Source organism: Anopheles gambiae, chromosome X (genome assembly GCF_943734735.2).
Source record: "Anopheles gambiae chromosome X, idAnoGambNW_F1_1, whole genome shotgun sequence".
Taxonomy (NCBI): Eukaryota; Metazoa; Arthropoda; class Insecta; order Diptera; family Culicidae; genus Anopheles; species Anopheles gambiae.
In genome coordinates this window covers 23,294,385-23,312,336 of record NC_064600.1, presented here as the reverse complement: position 1 = coordinate 23,312,336, position 17,952 = coordinate 23,294,385, and the positions used below count along the sequence as shown (strand labels likewise).

Genomic DNA, 17,952 nt, shown 5'->3' with positions numbered 1-17,952 from the left:
CGTGAGCCGAACGGGCCGGAGTTTTTAGTCGAATCATTGGCGAAACAAGTGACGGAGTTTCGGTACGATCCTGAGGAAAATGTTACCTTTGCAGCGTGGTATAGGCGGTTCGAGGGGCTTTTTGAGAAGGATGCTGCTAAATTGCCAGATGATACCAAGGTGCGATTGTTGTTGCGGAAACTTGGAGTGGCAGAACATGAGCGGTACAACAGTTATATATTGCCGCAGAAAGCAAGTGATTTTTGTTTCGAGGAAACAGTAGTGAAACTGCGCGCGCTGTTTGGATCAAAAGAATCGTGCGTCAGCAAGCGATATAAGTGCTATCAAATGCAAAAAACGAGCTCTGAGGATTACGTTACGTTTTCGTGCCGGATAAATAAGGCTACCGAAGAAGCGGAACTAGCCGGGCTCAGCATAGAGACACAGAAGTGTTTGATTTTCGTGTGTGGCCTGAAAGATGAGCAGGATGCCGATGTGCGCATGAAATTGCTGAGCCGTATGGAAGAAAAGAAGGATATTACTCTGGCACAACTAGCGGAGCTGTGTGAAAAACTAACGAACCTCAAAAGAGATACAACCTTGCTTGCGGGTGAAAGTAAAGTCCAAATGATTGGCCAAGAAAAGTGTCGAAGCACTAAGGGAAAGTGTAGCAAGGTAGTCGGAAGCTACACCAACGTCCGGAAAAGCAGAGTAGAGTGCTATATTTTTTATGCGGCGAAGGCCACTGGGCTAGAAAATGCACATTTAAGCATCATAAATGCAGCAAGTGTTTTAAGTTTGGACATAAGGAAGGATTTTGCAATGCAGCGTCTCGGTGGACGAACAGAATGAGGCAAAATCGCAATGTAAGAAGCGTGACGGTTAATACGGTCAGGAGTGGACGTGGATGCGTCAGAGTTGTCATCAATGGCACACCGTTGGAAATGATGCTTGATACAGGCGCTGATATAACGATTATTTCGCGTAGACTGTGGCATCATGTTGGAAAACCTGTATTGAAACCATCAATGGTTAAAGCGAGAACTGCATCTGGTGAATTGTTGCACATCTTAGGCGAATTTGCTGGTTCCATGATCGTAGCGGAACAATGCATGAGTTGCGTGATTCGAGTAACTACGGCGGATTTGGCACTTTTTGGGAAAGATGCCATGGATATATTCAACCTTTGGGATGTGCCGCTGACGTCAGTTTGTAATCGCGTTGGTTTGGATGAACCGTGCAGTGCAATATTACAGAAGGAGTTCCCAAAACTTTTTTCCGGCAAGCTAGGTTGCTGCACTAAGGCGAAAATTCAGTTGGAGCTGAAAGAAGGTGCAACGCCTGTTTTTCGTCCGAAGCGGCCTGTAGCCTATGCGATGTTTCAAGCGGTGGACAAGGAGCTTGAACGGCTGGAAAACGATGGAATAATTTCCAAAGTGGATTATTCAGAATGGGCGACGCCAATTGTTGTTGTGCGTAAGTCAAACGGAACTATACGAGTGTGCGGAGACTACTCGACGGGCTTGAACGACATGCTGCAACCTCACCAATACCCGCTTCCTCTTCCTCAAGACATATTTGCAAGTCTGGCCACCTGTACGGTTTTTAGCCAGATAGACCTTTCGGATGCTTTCCTTCAAGTAGAGGTCGAGGAACTTTGCCGGAAACTGCTAACTGTTAATACACATAGAGGTTTGTACGCGTACAACAGATTACCCCCAGGGGTGAAAACAGCACCGGGTGCTTTTCAGCAGCTGATGGAGGTTATGCTGGCAGGTCTGGGTGGCGTTGCTGTTTATTTGGACGACATTGTGGTTGGTGGACCAAATGAAGAAGCTCATATGAAAAATCTTCGAGCTGTGCTTAAAAGAATTGAGGAATATGGCTTCACCATACGATTGGATAAATGTTCGTTCCAAAAGAAGCAGATAAAGTACTTGGGTCATTTGTTAGATTCGAAGGGACTTCGACCAGACCCTGCTAGGATTGAAGCTATCCTCAACTTGCAAGTTCCTACTGATGTAACAGGAGTGAGATCGTTCCTTGGAGCAGTGAACTATTACGGCAAGTTTGTAAGAAACATCAGTATGCTACGTCATCCGCTGGATAGTCTTCTTAAGGAAGGAGCGAGTTTTACGTGGACAAAACAATGTCAAGATGCTTTTGATCAGTTCAAGGCAATTCTTTCATCAGACCTGCTCCTGACTCACTACGATCCGCGTCAAGAGATAATAGTTGCGGCGGATGCCTCTTCCTTCGCATTAGGAGCGACTATTAGTCATAGGTTCAAAGACGGGTCGATCAAGGTTGTGCAGCATGCATCACGGATGTTGACCAAAACAGAACAAAAGTATAGTCAACCAGATCGAGAGGGTTTAGCTATTATATTTGCAGTGACCAAATTTCACAGGCTGGTTTATGGAAGGCATTTTCGACTACAAACGGATCATAAGCCGCTGCTGCGAATATTTGGATCCAAAACTGGTATTCCAGTGTATACTGCCAACCGGTTACAGCGTTATGCATTAACGCTGCTTCTGTATGATTTTCAATTGGAGTACGTGCCTACAGACAAGTTTGGTAATGCCGATGTGTTGTCAAGACTAATAGCTAAACATGAAAAACCTGAAGATGACTACGTGATAGCAAGCATTGAAATAGAAGAAGACTTACGATCTGTTGTGAACAGTGTGAGTAAAGCCCTACCGTTGAAGTTCAGTGATGTTGAACGCGAAACGAAAAATGATGCTCAATTGCGGAAGGTGTATGAATTCACTAGAAATGGATGGCCACATGCAGCAGTGAGAGACAGGACTTTGAGCAATTTCCACAGTAGGCGTGAGTCCTTATCTACATTTGGTGATTGTCTCCTTTTTGGAGAAAGGTTGATAATACCATCGTCGCAGCGATACAAATGCTTGCAGCAGCTACACTTAGGCCATCCAGGGATAGAACGGATGAAGGCCCTGGCTCGAAGCTATGTGTACTGGCCTGGCCTTGATTTGGAGATTGAGAGCCTTGTTAAATCGTGTCGACAGTGTGCAATGGCAGCCAAATCACCTGTATCCAGTTTACCAATCTGTTGGATGAAAGCGAATGCGCCGTGGCAGCGAGTGCATGTGGACTATGCAGGTCCTATCGAGGGTGATTATTTTCTGCTAGCGATCGACTCTTTTTCAAAGTGGCCGGAAATCATCCCTACCAGGACAATATCATCAACAGCCACCATTCGCATTCTTCGCAATATATTTGCACGTTTCGGTATGCCAACTGTCCTCGTGAGCGATAATGGAACTCAATTCACAAGCGCAGACTTTGCAGAGTTCTGTAACACAAATGGTGTTGAGCATATCCGTACGGCACCCTTTCATCCGCAGTCGAACGGACAGGCGGAAAGGTTCGTCGACACCTTCAAAAGGGCGCTTAAGAAGATAAGAGAAGGGGGAAGTAGCGTATCAGAAGCATTAGATACCTTTCTATTGACATACAGGAGTACGCCGAGCAAACTGTTGGAGCAGAAATCGCCTGCTGAATTGATGTTCAGCCGAAAGATAAGAACTTGCTTGGAACTGCTACGTCCACCACAAAGATTAGATCCTGTATCAGAAGGTAATCCGAGAAAATTTAAGATGAACGACCTGGTGTATGCAAAGCAATATCGTCGGAATAGCTGGAGATGGGTTCCAGGTATGATCAGCGGACGCATCGGTAGAGTGATGTATGAAGTAACTATTGAGCAAAACAGGAAGATACGTTCACACGTTAACCAGTTGCAGAAACGAGTTGAAAAAAATAACACCAGTAAGGTCGCAGCCCAGCTGGATAACACTTCAAATACGTCGTTGCCTTTGAATGTGTTGTTAGATGCATGGAACATGGTTGAGGAAGTCCACTATCCAGACGCTTATCAAACTACTAGTCAACATGTGGCAGAAACTGCAAAAGATTGTATGTCTTCTTCATCGTCATCGTGCCCAACGTCATCATCATCATCATCATCGTCCCCATCTTCATCGTCATCGTCATCACCATCGTCATCGTGCCCAGCTTCACCGTCATCGTCATCGTCATCGTCTCCAGCCCCATCGTCATCGTCTCCAGCCCCATCGTCATCGTCCCCAACATCATCGTCATCATCATCGCAGCGGTCTGCAAAAGCGTTCTTGTCACCGACCTCGCCAGGGTTTGAAACGGCTGACAATGGCACGCCTTCGCCTGTACAACCTCTACGTCGATCTTCGCGGGTTCGAAGATCACCTCAGTGGATGGCAGCGTACAAGCGAATCTAAAGAAGGGGGGATGTTGGGAGCCTGTGTTTACCACGAAATATGTGCCTCTCATAGGTGACAGTTGCTGGTCACCTTGATGACGTGTGCACCGGGATGCTGGAGAGCGAACGGGAGAAAGCTCTCTCCTGTACCGACCGTCGACGAGACAGTATCGCTTCCTTACCGTTTTAATATATCGTGTTGTTATTTATATTATACTAATATTTTAATGTGTTACTTTTAGAAATATACGTTAACCAAAGAACACAAAAGAAACAATTTGGTAATGTTCAACCAAGAGTCAACAAATTTTCATTAAACTTCTCCATCGATGGACTGCCATTACACAAAAGTTCTCGTAAGCAGTTTTGGCCAATATTAATGAGCATTGAAGAGATGCCCGAGGTTCCAGTATTAATGGTTGGAAATTTTTTGGGAGAATCAAAACCCGCAAGCCTGAAGGAATACCTTGAACTTCTAGTAAATGAGCTCAACGAATTAATGGAGACTGGCATTGTAATAGCCAATAAGCTGATCACAGTACGCGTTTGGGCTTTCATCGCTGACTCACCTGCATGAGCTTTTATTAAAGGTAGGTTGTTTAAAATCTAGTACAAACGACAACATGTTTATTAAAAAAAAATTTTTTTTTTAGGAGTAGCATACTTCAATCACAAAAATGGTTGCCAGAAATGTACCGTTGAAGGAAAATTCAACAAAACTGCAAGAGTGATGTGTTTTCCCGACATAGACGCACCGCCGAGAACGCACGAAAACTTTAGGAACTGTAACTACGGCCAACATCACAGGCAAACAACGCCACTTATTAAGCTTCGCCATTTCGATATCATCAAGAATGTTATTATTGCAGATCTGTTGCATCTGATTGACTTCGGAGTTACACGAACGTCAATAAACGGCTGGAAATCCGGCAAGTTAGGTAGTGGTCCGAAATGGAGTAAAGAAACAATTGATAGGAACAATAACATTCTTGACAAGGTGGAAATTCCTGTAAAGTTTCACCGCAAATTGCGTAGTATTGAAGATACCGGTTTTTGGAAAGCCAGTGAATTCAATATGTTTTTGAACTATGCTAGTTTCATAGTGTTGAAGGAGGTGTTAACAAAAGAACAGTATGAACATTTCATGTTATACTTTAGTGCGATAAGACTTTTCTCTTCTGATTCTTACAAAGAACATTGGCCAGCTGCAGATATTATGCTTAAACAGTTTGTTGTACAGTATGGTACTATTTACGGGGAACATCGGATAGCCAGTAATGTGCATAATTTATTCCATGTTTTCGAAGATGTGAACAAATTTGGACCACTTCCTAAATTTTCTTCGTATCGCTATGAAGCTAAATTACATGATGTGGGTAAAACCCTACGAAATGGACATAAGGTTTTGGTGCAAACGGCGAACAGGATATCTGAACAGATTCCAACACGCTCGTCAAGCAGTGAACATTCACCTTTTCCTTACATTGAATCTAAAAGTAATGGTGTAGTTGCACACGTTAATTCGATTATTACTCTTTATCCCAGTAAGCAATCCAATTGGTTTTTAACTCACGATGATTATATAGTTCAATATACCAGTGCAAAAATGAAAGAATCAGTTATGTACATTAGCGGCAAGGCTTTTAGTGAAATAGATGAAAGTACCACATACCACTCCTCTAGGTGGATGATATATATGTTTGAAGCGAACATGTGCCATCTTTCCACAAATGAAATGGTATTTTTACAATCAGATATAAAATGTAAAATGGTAGCAATTAATATAAGTGATAATAGATTAATGTTTGTACCTATGCTCCATACTTTATTGTAAAAACATAAATAAATAACTATTTACAACTATTTATTGTTCAGCTAACCTTTGTTTTGATATTTAACTTGAAGGGAGATTTTTTCTGATCAGATGCCGCAATCTCAATGCCACTCTCATATACACCACCTAAAGTGGATATCACCTTGTGGTATAGAGTAAATAGACAGAGCGTATTTGTATGTATATTAAATTAGAATTAGATTAGTTTAGTGCAGGACGAATGAGGAAGCAGCGATCGGATGGGCCGATCGCTCGGCCACTTCTCTCGCAACCATTGGCCAGTTCGGATCAATAAAGCATAAAGCAATAATAAAGTAATAAAGTTAAGCTCGAACCCAAAAGCTTACACGCATTATGATATGAAAAATTAAACAGATTTTGGTTTGTTTGATAATTTTATTTCTATATGTTACCCGTATCCGTTGAATTCACTTATATAATAAAATAGTAATTCATTTAATCATAGCTCATAGCTTTTACAAATATCGCAGTTTCCATCATTAATATTCAGTCTTTCTACGGCTATTTAACTTTTCTTAGCCTATTGGAAAATAAATCATTATTGTTTAGAGAAATGTTAAATATACAGCCTTTTTTAAGATTTCGCTAACATAGTTCAAAGGCTAAAATTTGTATATACATCACAGTTCGTTCAGTTTACTTCATCTTATTGTACTAATTCTCTATTGTCTAATATTTAGCTTAAATAGATTAAATGATAATATTTGTATATACATCACAGTTCGTTCAGTTGACTTCATCTTCTTGTTCTTATTCTCTATTGTCTAAAATTTAGCTTTAATGACTTGGAAGATAATATTTGTATGTACATCACAGTCCGTTCAGTTGACTTCAATTTAATGTTAATTTCGGTTAATGGTTAATTTCGCTTGCGTTTCGTTGCAGTTGTTTTAAATTCATTTAAGTTCGTTCTTGCCGGTGCATGTTTCAATTTACCTTGAATGTAGGTCTCAACATAAGCATAATCGACCTCTATGCCAAAGTGATTTGTTGCTATTGATTGAAAAAGCCGTAACACATTTTTAAATTCACTAAATTTGTGTTTCGGTTCTGGGTTACCTCTTCCCGACCAACTGCATGTAACAAAAAAATTTCTGTCGTAAAGTCTATCAAGAGCTTGATGTATCCTACTATTTGCATCTTCAGCATTTATATCAGCATCTATGCGCTGAGTTGTTGCATAGAAAAAATGCTTGTCATTTAATTTGCTATCCAACTCAGCTAATTCATCAATACTTTTGATTTTTTCTATGTCAAGCGAAAGCGCGTTAAGCCGTGCATTTGCCATAGGTTTTAAGATATTGAACATATCGCTAATCATTACAAACATTTGTGAATTTCTTGTTTCTGTTTTTTTACGATTCGCACGACACAAGGAACAGCATGTGTGTACTCGTTCGCACTGCTTCTGATTTTCACCAACTTTTTCTGTTATGTTGCTGTGCTCCACTGTATCATCATATTCTATCGGTTCATCATTAGAATTTGTTCGATCAACCATATCAACGGAATCATGCTGGGTCGGCGAAACAATGGGCAATGTGGTTGTTTTTACCGTGGCTGTTTTCGACGAAGGAAACGCAGTTTTCAAGACCGATGGCGACCCAGTAACAAGAGGTAATTTTACTGTTTCTGTTAATGAATTTTTTTTCACCGTAGACTCATCGGATGCAGCTCTGCTAGACGTCGCCAATGGCGGCATTAAATAATCAGGATAATTTAAAGCTGCAATGGTTTCTGGTGCCGCACCCTTCGAAGCCAATATCGGTGTTTCTTGTGTAGGCGCTGCTGGTGGTATGGTCCGAATCTCGGTTTCCGAAGAGAAAATTTGTATAGAAGGCATGGCGGAAGAAAGAAATGAAACTTCTGCAGCGGGCGACATTTGCTTGTTAGAAACTGCAGCGGTATAGTGAAAAGTGGCTGGCGTTGATGAAGTTGATCGAGGCAATAGCCCAACAGACACACTTTGCGCTGATACCGATGGTCCAATTTGCCTTATGATGGTTCCTGAAGGAAGCACACATGGTGTTTTTATAGACATTGAAGGCTCAGACCCCCCCCCCCCCCCCCCCCCCGAACCATGGTTCCAGAAGGAAGCCTAGCTAAGGTCGGCATTCCTACCGTAGGCTCAGAGTATTATGTTACTGTTGTAGTAGTCGTCGATGGCTGCATATGCCATGCCGTACTTGTTCCCGACGTAGGCACTGCTGCTGAACCGTGCACAGATACCGTTGGTGCAGGGAAACGGATCATTTTCCTGATGGAAACATAAATGCCCTAGGCATTCTAACCGACGAGATACTTGAAGGTACAGCAGCATACGACGAAGGCTGCAAGCCATATATTCCTCCGCTATACGTGGCTGACGTTGGTGTTTTTCCCGTCGATGCTACTACGGATGTTACAGCACCTGCCGTGGATGGTGCAATGGTCCGGATCACGGTCCCAAAAGGAAGCAAAGCTGCCGTATTCAAATTAATCGAAGGAACAACGGATGAGGCAGCAGAATTCACATTGATTGCCGACGTCGATGGCTGCATTCCGTATATGTTACCGATAGAATGCGTAGTAACAGGAGACACAACTTCAGCAACACTTGTTACGGATGATTCTCGATTAGCTCGATTCACTTTGCATCTTGGTCGGCCAGTTGGTACGCTAGATAAGGGCATAACAGTTGGTCCATGCACTATAACTGGCACAGCAGGTTCCAGCGGTTCATTTTGCGATTCCACCATATTTTGGTCACAAAACAAATGCTTTGCGGGTGTCGACATCTGTAGTAAATGAATGTTTAATTAACATATTTAACTCATTTCTTTCCTTCTAATAGTAACAAATAAAATTACTCACTTTTACTTCTTCTTACTTTCCAGGACAATATCACTGTTTTGCAAACACACAAACGATGCACGGCTGTAAAATACTACATTAGAGGTTAGTCAACATTCTTCCATGTAAACCATTAAACTAAAAGTAATTTGTAATGTTTTTCACTAACTTTTGTTTCCGTTTCCAGTTCCACTATTCAAATAACTCCGACTATTTGGCCGATATGAAATTGTAAACAGAGTTTGATTTGACAGCTTTGAATAAACGCAGCAAGCTACGACACGCACACCATTGCAAGATCCGCGATGTTTCACTCACACAATGAAAGAAAACAACCTCGCGAATTCGAGAGAGCGTACCGTGTATTTTGAATGCAAACGAGAGAGCGCACTCCTCTCCCAGGGAGCGCTCCATCCGCCATTTTTAATTTCGAGCCCAAAACAACGGACTTTGGATCCGATCTAGGGCCGGGCTCCCACCGCGTGTTTCTACCTACCCCTCGCCTGAAATACCTACCCCGTTCTCTTTGTCCGTCGGGTCTACATACAGCCATACACAGCCATAATACGAAGAACAATCTCCATTGCCTCGGCCATTTGGGGCCCCGTTGATGATCCCGTCGATTGAGGGGCCCCTTCCATTTGGTGTTGTCAACCCAATATACCCCCATTCCCCCCCCCCTCCCCTCCGGGGTTTATGTGTACAATCATATTTACTATTACTACCAGACCTATTAGAAGCATATTTATTTTATTTATCAGATGCATTGAACGCTACGCACGAGTTGGATGAAGCGAAAATTCGTTACAAGAGATGCCTCACGTAAACTACATGCACATACTGTTGTGTTTCGGAACGGGACGTACATTTGACACACTCAAATAAAACGGCACACTCGGGCTCTTCATAAAACTTATACTCTATTTACAACATTTATAAAACAACGACCATCCTAGTCCGCAGCCTGATACCGAGTCGCAGCGATCGATCACCCGATCGCTGCCGAAGTCCTTCCCGGCCTTTTTGACATCACATGCTGTCAGTTACGTGACAGCATTGAGTCGCGGCTACACCTGCGCTACCTAAACAACACATACGACAATAAAAGGCTCCGAACCCGATCTCACAACGGTTCGTAGCCGTAGGAATTAGCAAGAAAAATTGGCTGACACCAAGCACGCTGTTTTTATCTGTGGAGATTTCATTCAAGAATCGATTCCGATGTCGATGTGTGCGCTCTTTAATTTGGCCTGTCTCTATTTTATCACGCAAAAACTAAGAACTCGTGCCCGGCTTACTTTTGGGGCCCCAGTCAAAATTGTGGACTGGACAAAGTGATGGTGGAAAGGCAAGCTGTTGAAGGGTTTGGGTCAAATTTGGAAGGGTCGACGGAAAGGAAATCGATCGGCAAAGTCCTGCCCGCCACAATATGCAGTCAGGCCCGAGAAAATATTTGCGCGATTATGAAAGATAGGAAGATCCTATTCATTAAAAATTAACTGAACATATTTTAATATGACAATTCATATCGTTGAACTCCTCCAAATTTGATCACCATAACATGGATTGTCGACCAATCAATATGGTCAAATTTGAGGAGAAATTAGAAAATAGAAACGAATAATTCCATAAAAACCTGACTGTTGATTTTACGAGAACAATGGTTACACACATGGGAGTTTTTTTTAAAGGAAATGCGCTATCAATTTGTCTGACCTGGCCTTTCTTGTCCGTGGCCTCATAATAGTACTGAACGATTGTACGTTTGTCTCGATAATTTTTCAGCTGTTAAGGTGTTTGTACCATCTTCAGATATATCCTGAAAACAATTTGCAACATGGAAGGAAGGGTACATTAAGAAGCGATATTGCGATTTTGCTTAATTGTTTGGAACTTTTTATGACTTTTACACACTCTGCTGTTGACTCTCATTTGAAGAATCTTTACAATCAATTTTAGTAATTGTAATTTAATAAAATGAATTTGAAACTTGCTTGGATGCTATAATAATTTAAGAAAAACAACAATATAACCAATCACATTGTTTAATATCATAAACCAGTTATTTTGTGTATTAACTGTAATAATATAATAATGTATGTGTAAAAAATGCATTCTCCTGGCCCTCAGCGCTTGATCATTTAGAAAGCAGCTGATTCAAAACAGTTGTCTCCAACCTGTGGTCCGCGGATCACTTGAGACAAACATACTGCAATACAGGGTATTTCCAGTTACTTTCGAATGAAAATATTGTTTTTCCCGCGTGCAAGAAGTTATCGCTCTGCCCGATTGAAAATGAAGTGGCCGTAACTCGAAGCAAAACAGTACTTCAGTATTCATTGTAAAGGTAAACACCAACGTAAAAGCGAAATATTGTTTTCATGTTATGCTCACGATGACGATTTTAAATCAAATCTTCCGTACTATGCAACACGAGCTGGAAACTGTAAAGTAGGAAAGAAAATATCGTTTAGAACCTTCGTTCTTGTCAATAAAAGACACACGTAACTAGCTTAGCGAAAACGACAACTTTCCGACCTTTAACTTTTTTGAGTATAAATATAACCAACTCCGATCATGACGAGTCAGATTTGTTCGGATTGTCAGGATAGGACTAAGCCCATCCATCATCTATCGACTTCTCATTTAAGGAGTTCACTTATGTTATTATTACCCAAGGTAAGCCTGCACTGCAGGAATATAATTACCCAAGGCAAGCCCTCTAAACTCCAACGTCCTAAAGGTTTTTATGATCGCCTAGACGATCAAGTGTCGAAAGTCCTCTTCGAAGCTGTATCCATAGTACCCACAATTTGAAAATACCACAAAGCCTTTCTGATATTACTGATTGTTTAGTCATTGATATCGATTAAAAATTGGCGAAAAAAAAGTATTGAAATTGGGGTTTTTATTGATGCGCAGGGTGGCAGTCTATTCTGCTCATGTTCATATCTGTTTCATAAAGTTTTATACAGATGTGAACTGTATTTTGTCGAAACAAGTTTGTTGATTTGGTATGCACTCACGGTTATCACGAAATTTCAACAAGAATAGCAAAGTGGTGTGAAGATTTTTCTCAACCAAAACTATCCCGCAAGTCGAATACGCACCTAAAATTTTATCGGGGTGTCTGTAAGCGGTTACCAAATCAAATTTTTGTTCATCACGAGCAAGCGGGCATCGCATTATGTTTTCTTTTGAGGCTCAGGCATGTCGTTTTGACAGACCCCTTTTGACTACCCCCATATGGACATTTTGCGCATCCACCCATAAAAAGAGATTACAAGTATTACAGAATAAGATTCTAAAAATTATCATTACCGTTCCTCCATGGTATAGAACAGCTTCCATACACAGTAGGCAGAACACTGAATATATAAATGTCCATATTGAAAAGCTATACAACAATTATACAAACTAGTGCCGTAATAGTTCCAACAGCTTAATACAACAGCTAGTGCTATGATTCTTAGTTAGTTATTACGTAGGATTAGATAGGTTACTTTAGGCCATAGATAGTTATAGGTTAGCTCTTACATAAAACTTTTCAGTGGGTTTTTGTGATAATTTTCCCACTATCACCCAAAAACCATTCCTAGAATTAGCAAAATAGCACTCCATTAATGTTATATATAACGAATATTAAAGAACAATGAGGACAGTCTAAATTGACGGACCCATTAAAAATTATAGGAAAAATGCGATACGCGCAATAATTGCATTCAATAAACAAATACTACTACTACTAATGACAGAATAAAAGGCTGCTTTTACAGTGATTTGTTTTACTGATATTCAGTGAAACGACAAAACCATGTATTATTCAATAGCTTTCAGTAAAAAATGTAACTGCAGTGTTACGAACAGAGTTGAGCGGCACTGACAGTGTAGGATGGCTAGAGCTATGCCATAGGTTTGAGAGATCGGAAGCGTGAAATATTAGCGAAGGATAATCGGCCAAAACGATAGAAAAAGGTTTGATGGAAACGGAATGGCGGTAAACCGAAAGATTATAAATAGGAGCGAATGCTATACGAACGTTCTTTTCGGATCGAATCTCTGGGTAAATAGATTTTAATTTTGGCGCTCGCCTCAAGCTGCCTAAAATAAGTCTACGGCTTGCAGAAATTTGAACAATATCACCGCTTGTTTGGTCTCTCTCTCTGTCTCTCTCCGTCTTTCGCCTTATTTCAAATTTCTATGCGCTGCCCGTTAGGTAATACAGTTTCCTCCCGTCTCATATTTTCTGACCTTTCCGCGACGCTTGGATATTTAATTCCTGCTATACGCCTCTCAACTCCTACACTGAGGTGGAGTGATTTGGAAATCTAGAGAACCCAACAATTTTGGGGCAGCCGGTAGGATTTTTATGGTTAGTTTACTGTATAGTAATTGAAGAAATAGAGAATCCATGGACAGTTACAGAACCAGTAAGAAAATTGACAAAATATCATGTTGTGGGCAGCCGTGCCGACCCCTGGACTTGCCGTGGCAGTTGCGCTGCCACCGCTGCAACGTCCAGAAGGACGACAGTGTGTCACGCACACTGTCGCACACACTAAGCAGCGCAAGGCTTAGTGTGTGCCGAGCGCACGATTAGAGTGTGTTAGCGAGCCGATCGAGCAGGAGCCCTCGGCAGGGGCGCTCGGTGCGGCTGGTGCGCGGCCACCGTACTTGTATATTTTAAAGTGTTAATCGTTTGCTCATTGTGTTTTATTATTTATTTTATATGTTTTAAATAAAATAATAAGTGCAAAGAGCAGTTCACAACATATCAAAAGAGATAAATTGAGTTGTGCAACGTGATGGTGACGCATAGTTGAATTACCTCACTGTAAAATAAGAAACTACTGAGTACTAAAAAAAAAGAAAAAATTAATTAATATTTGGTTATATTTTCAATGGCCATAATCATTTGCTTAATAACGTATACATTGACATACTGAAAGTGTGGGTAAATTTTCCATGTGATTTAGTTCAAGAACGTAACAGGAAGATGGAAAACAAATGTGAGGTTAGGAAAACCACTTTTTTGTTTGCTTGGTTTGCTTGGCGAGAGTGAGGTCGGAGGATTTGTTTTGGTCCTGAATAATAATCGTGATGGGTGTAATATTGTTATTAACCCGAAGGATTTGTATTAACTATTGGCAAAGCTAGTCCGGAGCGTTGAACGACAAAGCGGATGCCAATGATTTACGTCGTGAATGGAAAGAGTGGCATCGCGCCCTCGAGCTGTTGATGCAAATGGAAAATGTTGAGTCTCAATCCCACAAACTCATATTATTTACTCAAACTCAGATTACAGGGTTTCACACTTTATGTCAAGACCGCGGGACCCCTTCCCGAATCTGTCTTAGCCAAAGCCAAGACTGCGGTATGATGCTTGAAAACGTTGATGATACCTGAATTCATCGGATGCAATGCTGAATCTGCGGCACATTTCTCGAAGCACACTGGTCCGCGCCGAGGACATGCAGTCGAATATTTTTTATACGGATAACCTTTGTGTACATCAGACTATTAGAAACACTCATGCTTGAATAATGAATAATGAATAATGGCAAACATGCTTGATGCCATTGAAGAGGTCGATATCGTTGTTTCGGGTCGCACTAAAGAAAAACATGACAAGAGATTGCAGCATGTTCTTATAGTACTTGAAAACAATAATGCCATGTTAAACAAGAGTAAATACGTGTTTGGAGCCTCTGCGCATCGATTGTACAACAGGGCTCGTTTTGAGGCCTATACGAGTAGACTGCAATCGCGTTTCCGTTCTGATCCAGCATCCTTCTGGCGATTTGTTAGGGTACGAAGAGGGTGCAATACGTTACCTAACGAAATGGTACTTGACTCTCTAACTGCCTCTACTCCTGTTGAGATTTGTGAACTCTTCTCTGCCCATTTTTCCCAAATGTTTGAGCTAGTGATGGGCGTTTCGGAGCGCACCAACGGCTCCGGAGCCGGCTCCGGACTAACGGCTCCGGAGCCGGCTCCGACTTTTTACCGGAGCCGGCTCCGCTCCGACGGCTCCGGAGCCGGCTCCGCTCCGACGGCTCCGGAGCCGGCTCCGCTCCGACGGCTCCGGAGCAGGCTCCGCACCAACGGCTCCGGAGCCGGCTCTGCTCCGACGGCTCCGGAGCCGACTCCGCATCCACACCCACCTACGGCTCCGGAGCCGGCTCCGCACCAACGGCTCCGCACCAACAGCTCCGTAGCCGGCTCCGGACTAACGGCTCTACACTCACGCCTCCGTTCCATAAATGAATATATATTCTCGCACGTGTGGAAGCTAACACACGATATGATTGCAGTATTGGCATGCATGACGTTGTGTAGCATTCGTTAGTCTCGTCTTTCTTAACAATATTCAAAACTAATCGATGTTTTTTTTTTGATAAATTCTTTGAAACATGACCTACTCCGCAATTTACGGATTACCTCGATTGAAACTTCATTGAAAAAGTTCTTTTGGTCCTTTGTGTTAAAACCGGCGCCGGAGCCGTTGGAGCGGAGCCGTTGGTGCGGAGCCGGCTCCGGAGCCGTTGGCGCGGAGCCCGCTCCGGAGCCGTCGGAGCGGAGCCGGCTCCGGAGCCGTCGGAGCGGAGCCGGCTCCGGAACCGTCGGAGCGGAGCCGGCTCCGGAGCCGTCGGAGCGGAGCCGGCTCCGGAGCCGTCGGAGCGGAGCCGGATCCGGAGCCGTTGGTGCGGAGCCGGCTCCGGAGCCGGCTCCGAAATTGCCTGGAGCCGGTCGGAGCCGGCTCCGGCTTCGGAGCCGTTTTGCCCATCACTAGTTTGAGCCACCGGTTAGTGACCCTAACCTTATCGAGGGTGGGCTACTCTACACGCCAGAGAACTTAATTAATCTCTCTGATATTTCAGTTAGCTCTGAAACAGTTGTACAGGTGTTATTTGAGTTGAAACGTTCTTTCACTCCTGGTCCAGATGGCATTCCTGCCTCAGTTTTAATAAACTGTAAGGACGTGCTTGCTCCACACCTTGCTAAAATTTTCAACCTTTCACTTTCTCTCGGGGTCTTTCCTGCTCTTTGGAAATCCTGTTGGCTTTTTCCGGTACACAAAAAGGGATGCCGTAGCATTGTCTCTAATTATCGTGGGATAACTCAAACATGTGCCACAGCCAAAACTTTTGAGCTATGTATCTTTCCAACCATACTTCATAGTTGTAGTTCCGCTATTAGCCCTAAACAGCATGGGTTTATGCCTAGTAGGTCTACTTCAACTAATCTTATGTCTTTTGTTACCAATATTTTCAGATCTTTTGAGGCAGGTACCCAACTTGATGCAATATACACCGACTTTCATGCTGGATTTGATAGTTTGCCCCACTCTTTACTATTAGCTAAACTATCTAAACTTGGTTTTGGTGATGGCATTATTAGCTGGCTGTCCTCATACTTAAGTAATCGATCTTGCAGGGTTAAAACTGGGTCGTACTTATCTGAGGAGTTTTTTTGTACGTCAGGTGTCCCTCAGGGTTGTGTGCTAAGTCCAATTCTGTTTTTTTTGTTCATCAATGATGTTTGTAATGTTTTACCTCCTGATGGTCATCTCCTTTATGCGGATGATATCAAAATCTTTTTACCTGTGTCTTCTTCTTCTGATTGTCTGAGACTTCAGCATTACCTCAATGCATTTGCTCATTGGTGTTCATCCAATTTACTTCGCCTGTGTCCCGAAAAATGTTCTGTTATTTCTTTCTCTCACTCTCTTTCTCCTATTTTATTTAACTATACTCTCTCTAGCGCTTCCCTCTCTCGTGTTATGTCCATCCGTGACCTTGGTATTATACTTGACTGTCGTCTTAACTTTAAACTGCAGCTTGATGAGGTGCTACTAAAAGCAAATCGAACCCTTGGGTTTATCTTACGTTTTACCTCTATTTTTAGAGATCAAAGCTTCTTAAGAAACCTTTATTGTGCTTTGGTAAGGCCTCTTCTTGAATATGCTAGCATAATCTGAAATCCTCCTACTGTTGATGGCTGTTCGAGAATTGAAAGCATTCAGCGCCTTTTTACCAGGGTTGCTTTTCGTCGTTTGTTCGGTGCTGCCTCACTACCTCCCTATGAAACGCGATTGCAGTTATTCAATCTTCACTCTTTAAGCTTCTGCCGCCAAGTGTCTCAGGCATGTTTTATTGGTGGCTTATTACTTTCTGCTACTGATGCTCCTGATTTACTCTCGTCCATCTCGCTGTATGTTCCCTCTCGTTCTCTTCGTCCACGTGATCCTCTGTCAATTGAAACACGTCATACTCTTTATACTTTCAATGATCCTATTCTATCCTGTTTCAGGTTGTTTAACCACTTTTACGATCTCTTTGATTTCGACTCCTCTCTCAACTCTTTCCGTAACCGTATTTTTTCTTCTAATTATCTTTAATTATTCTTCTATGTTTCATTAAGTTTTGATAGTCTCTACGCTCTACCTATGTATTTTTCTTTATTTTTTTTGCTAGGTCTAGACTAGTTTAGTTAGGCTTAGTTTTTCATGAATTATTTTCTTTATTTGTTAGGGTTTATTTAGTTTTAAGTCTGCCTTATTTAGCCTTGATGGCGGATATTGTATTAATAAATGAAATGAAAAAAAACTGGAAATACTTGGATTCGAAGTAAGCACCCAAGGCATCAGTCCGTCTGAAAAGAAAGTGGAGGTGATTAAAAATGTTCGTACCCCCTCATCAAAAGGAGAAGTACGTAGTTTTCTAGGACTTCTTAACTTTGTGGGTCACTTCGTTCCAAACCTATTCTCTAGGACAGAACCACTAAGAAAGTTTATTCGTGATGAAGTAACAGTATTCGGTGAAGAACAGATGAGAGCTTTTAATGATTTACGTCTCGAGCTATGTAATAATGTAAGATAACTGGGGTTCTTTGACCCTAAAGACCCTACAGCCTTATACGTGGATGCATCGCCTGTTGGCCTTGGGGCGGTTTTAACCCAAAATGATCGGCATACGAATAAGGCAAGAATTATAAGCTTCGCTTCCAAACGCCT

General features: G+C 42.1%; 1 protein-coding gene and 1 long non-coding RNA gene across 2 annotated transcripts; both read right to left on the bottom strand.

Annotated features, from left to right (window-relative positions):
- Positions 1–6,166: 6,166 nt before the first annotated feature.
- LOC133391096 (uncharacterized) lies at positions 6,167–8,150 on the bottom strand. The gene has a single exon (XM_061641533.1). The coding sequence runs from the start codon at positions 8,143–8,145 to the stop codon at positions 6,964–6,966; it is 1,182 nt and encodes a 393-aa protein (XP_061497517.1). The 5' UTR covers positions 8,146–8,150; the 3' UTR covers positions 6,167–6,963.
- A 100-nt stretch (positions 8,151–8,250) lies between these two features.
- Positions 8,251–14,932, bottom strand: LOC133391097 (uncharacterized). Its single transcript, XR_009764590.1, has 3 exons — positions 9,106–14,932; positions 8,958–9,030; positions 8,251–8,881 (listed from the first exon to the last, which is right to left on the bottom strand). It is a non-coding gene; the product is annotated as an uncharacterized LOC133391097 (long non-coding RNA).
- Between the last annotated feature and the right edge of the window lie 3,020 nt (positions 14,933–17,952).

What these genes read in the sequence shown, in the direction of transcription:
- LOC133391096 (XM_061641533.1), bottom strand. Translation starts at nt 8,145, where the DNA reads ATGTCTATAAAAACACCATGTGTGCTTCCTTCAGGAACCATCATAAGG.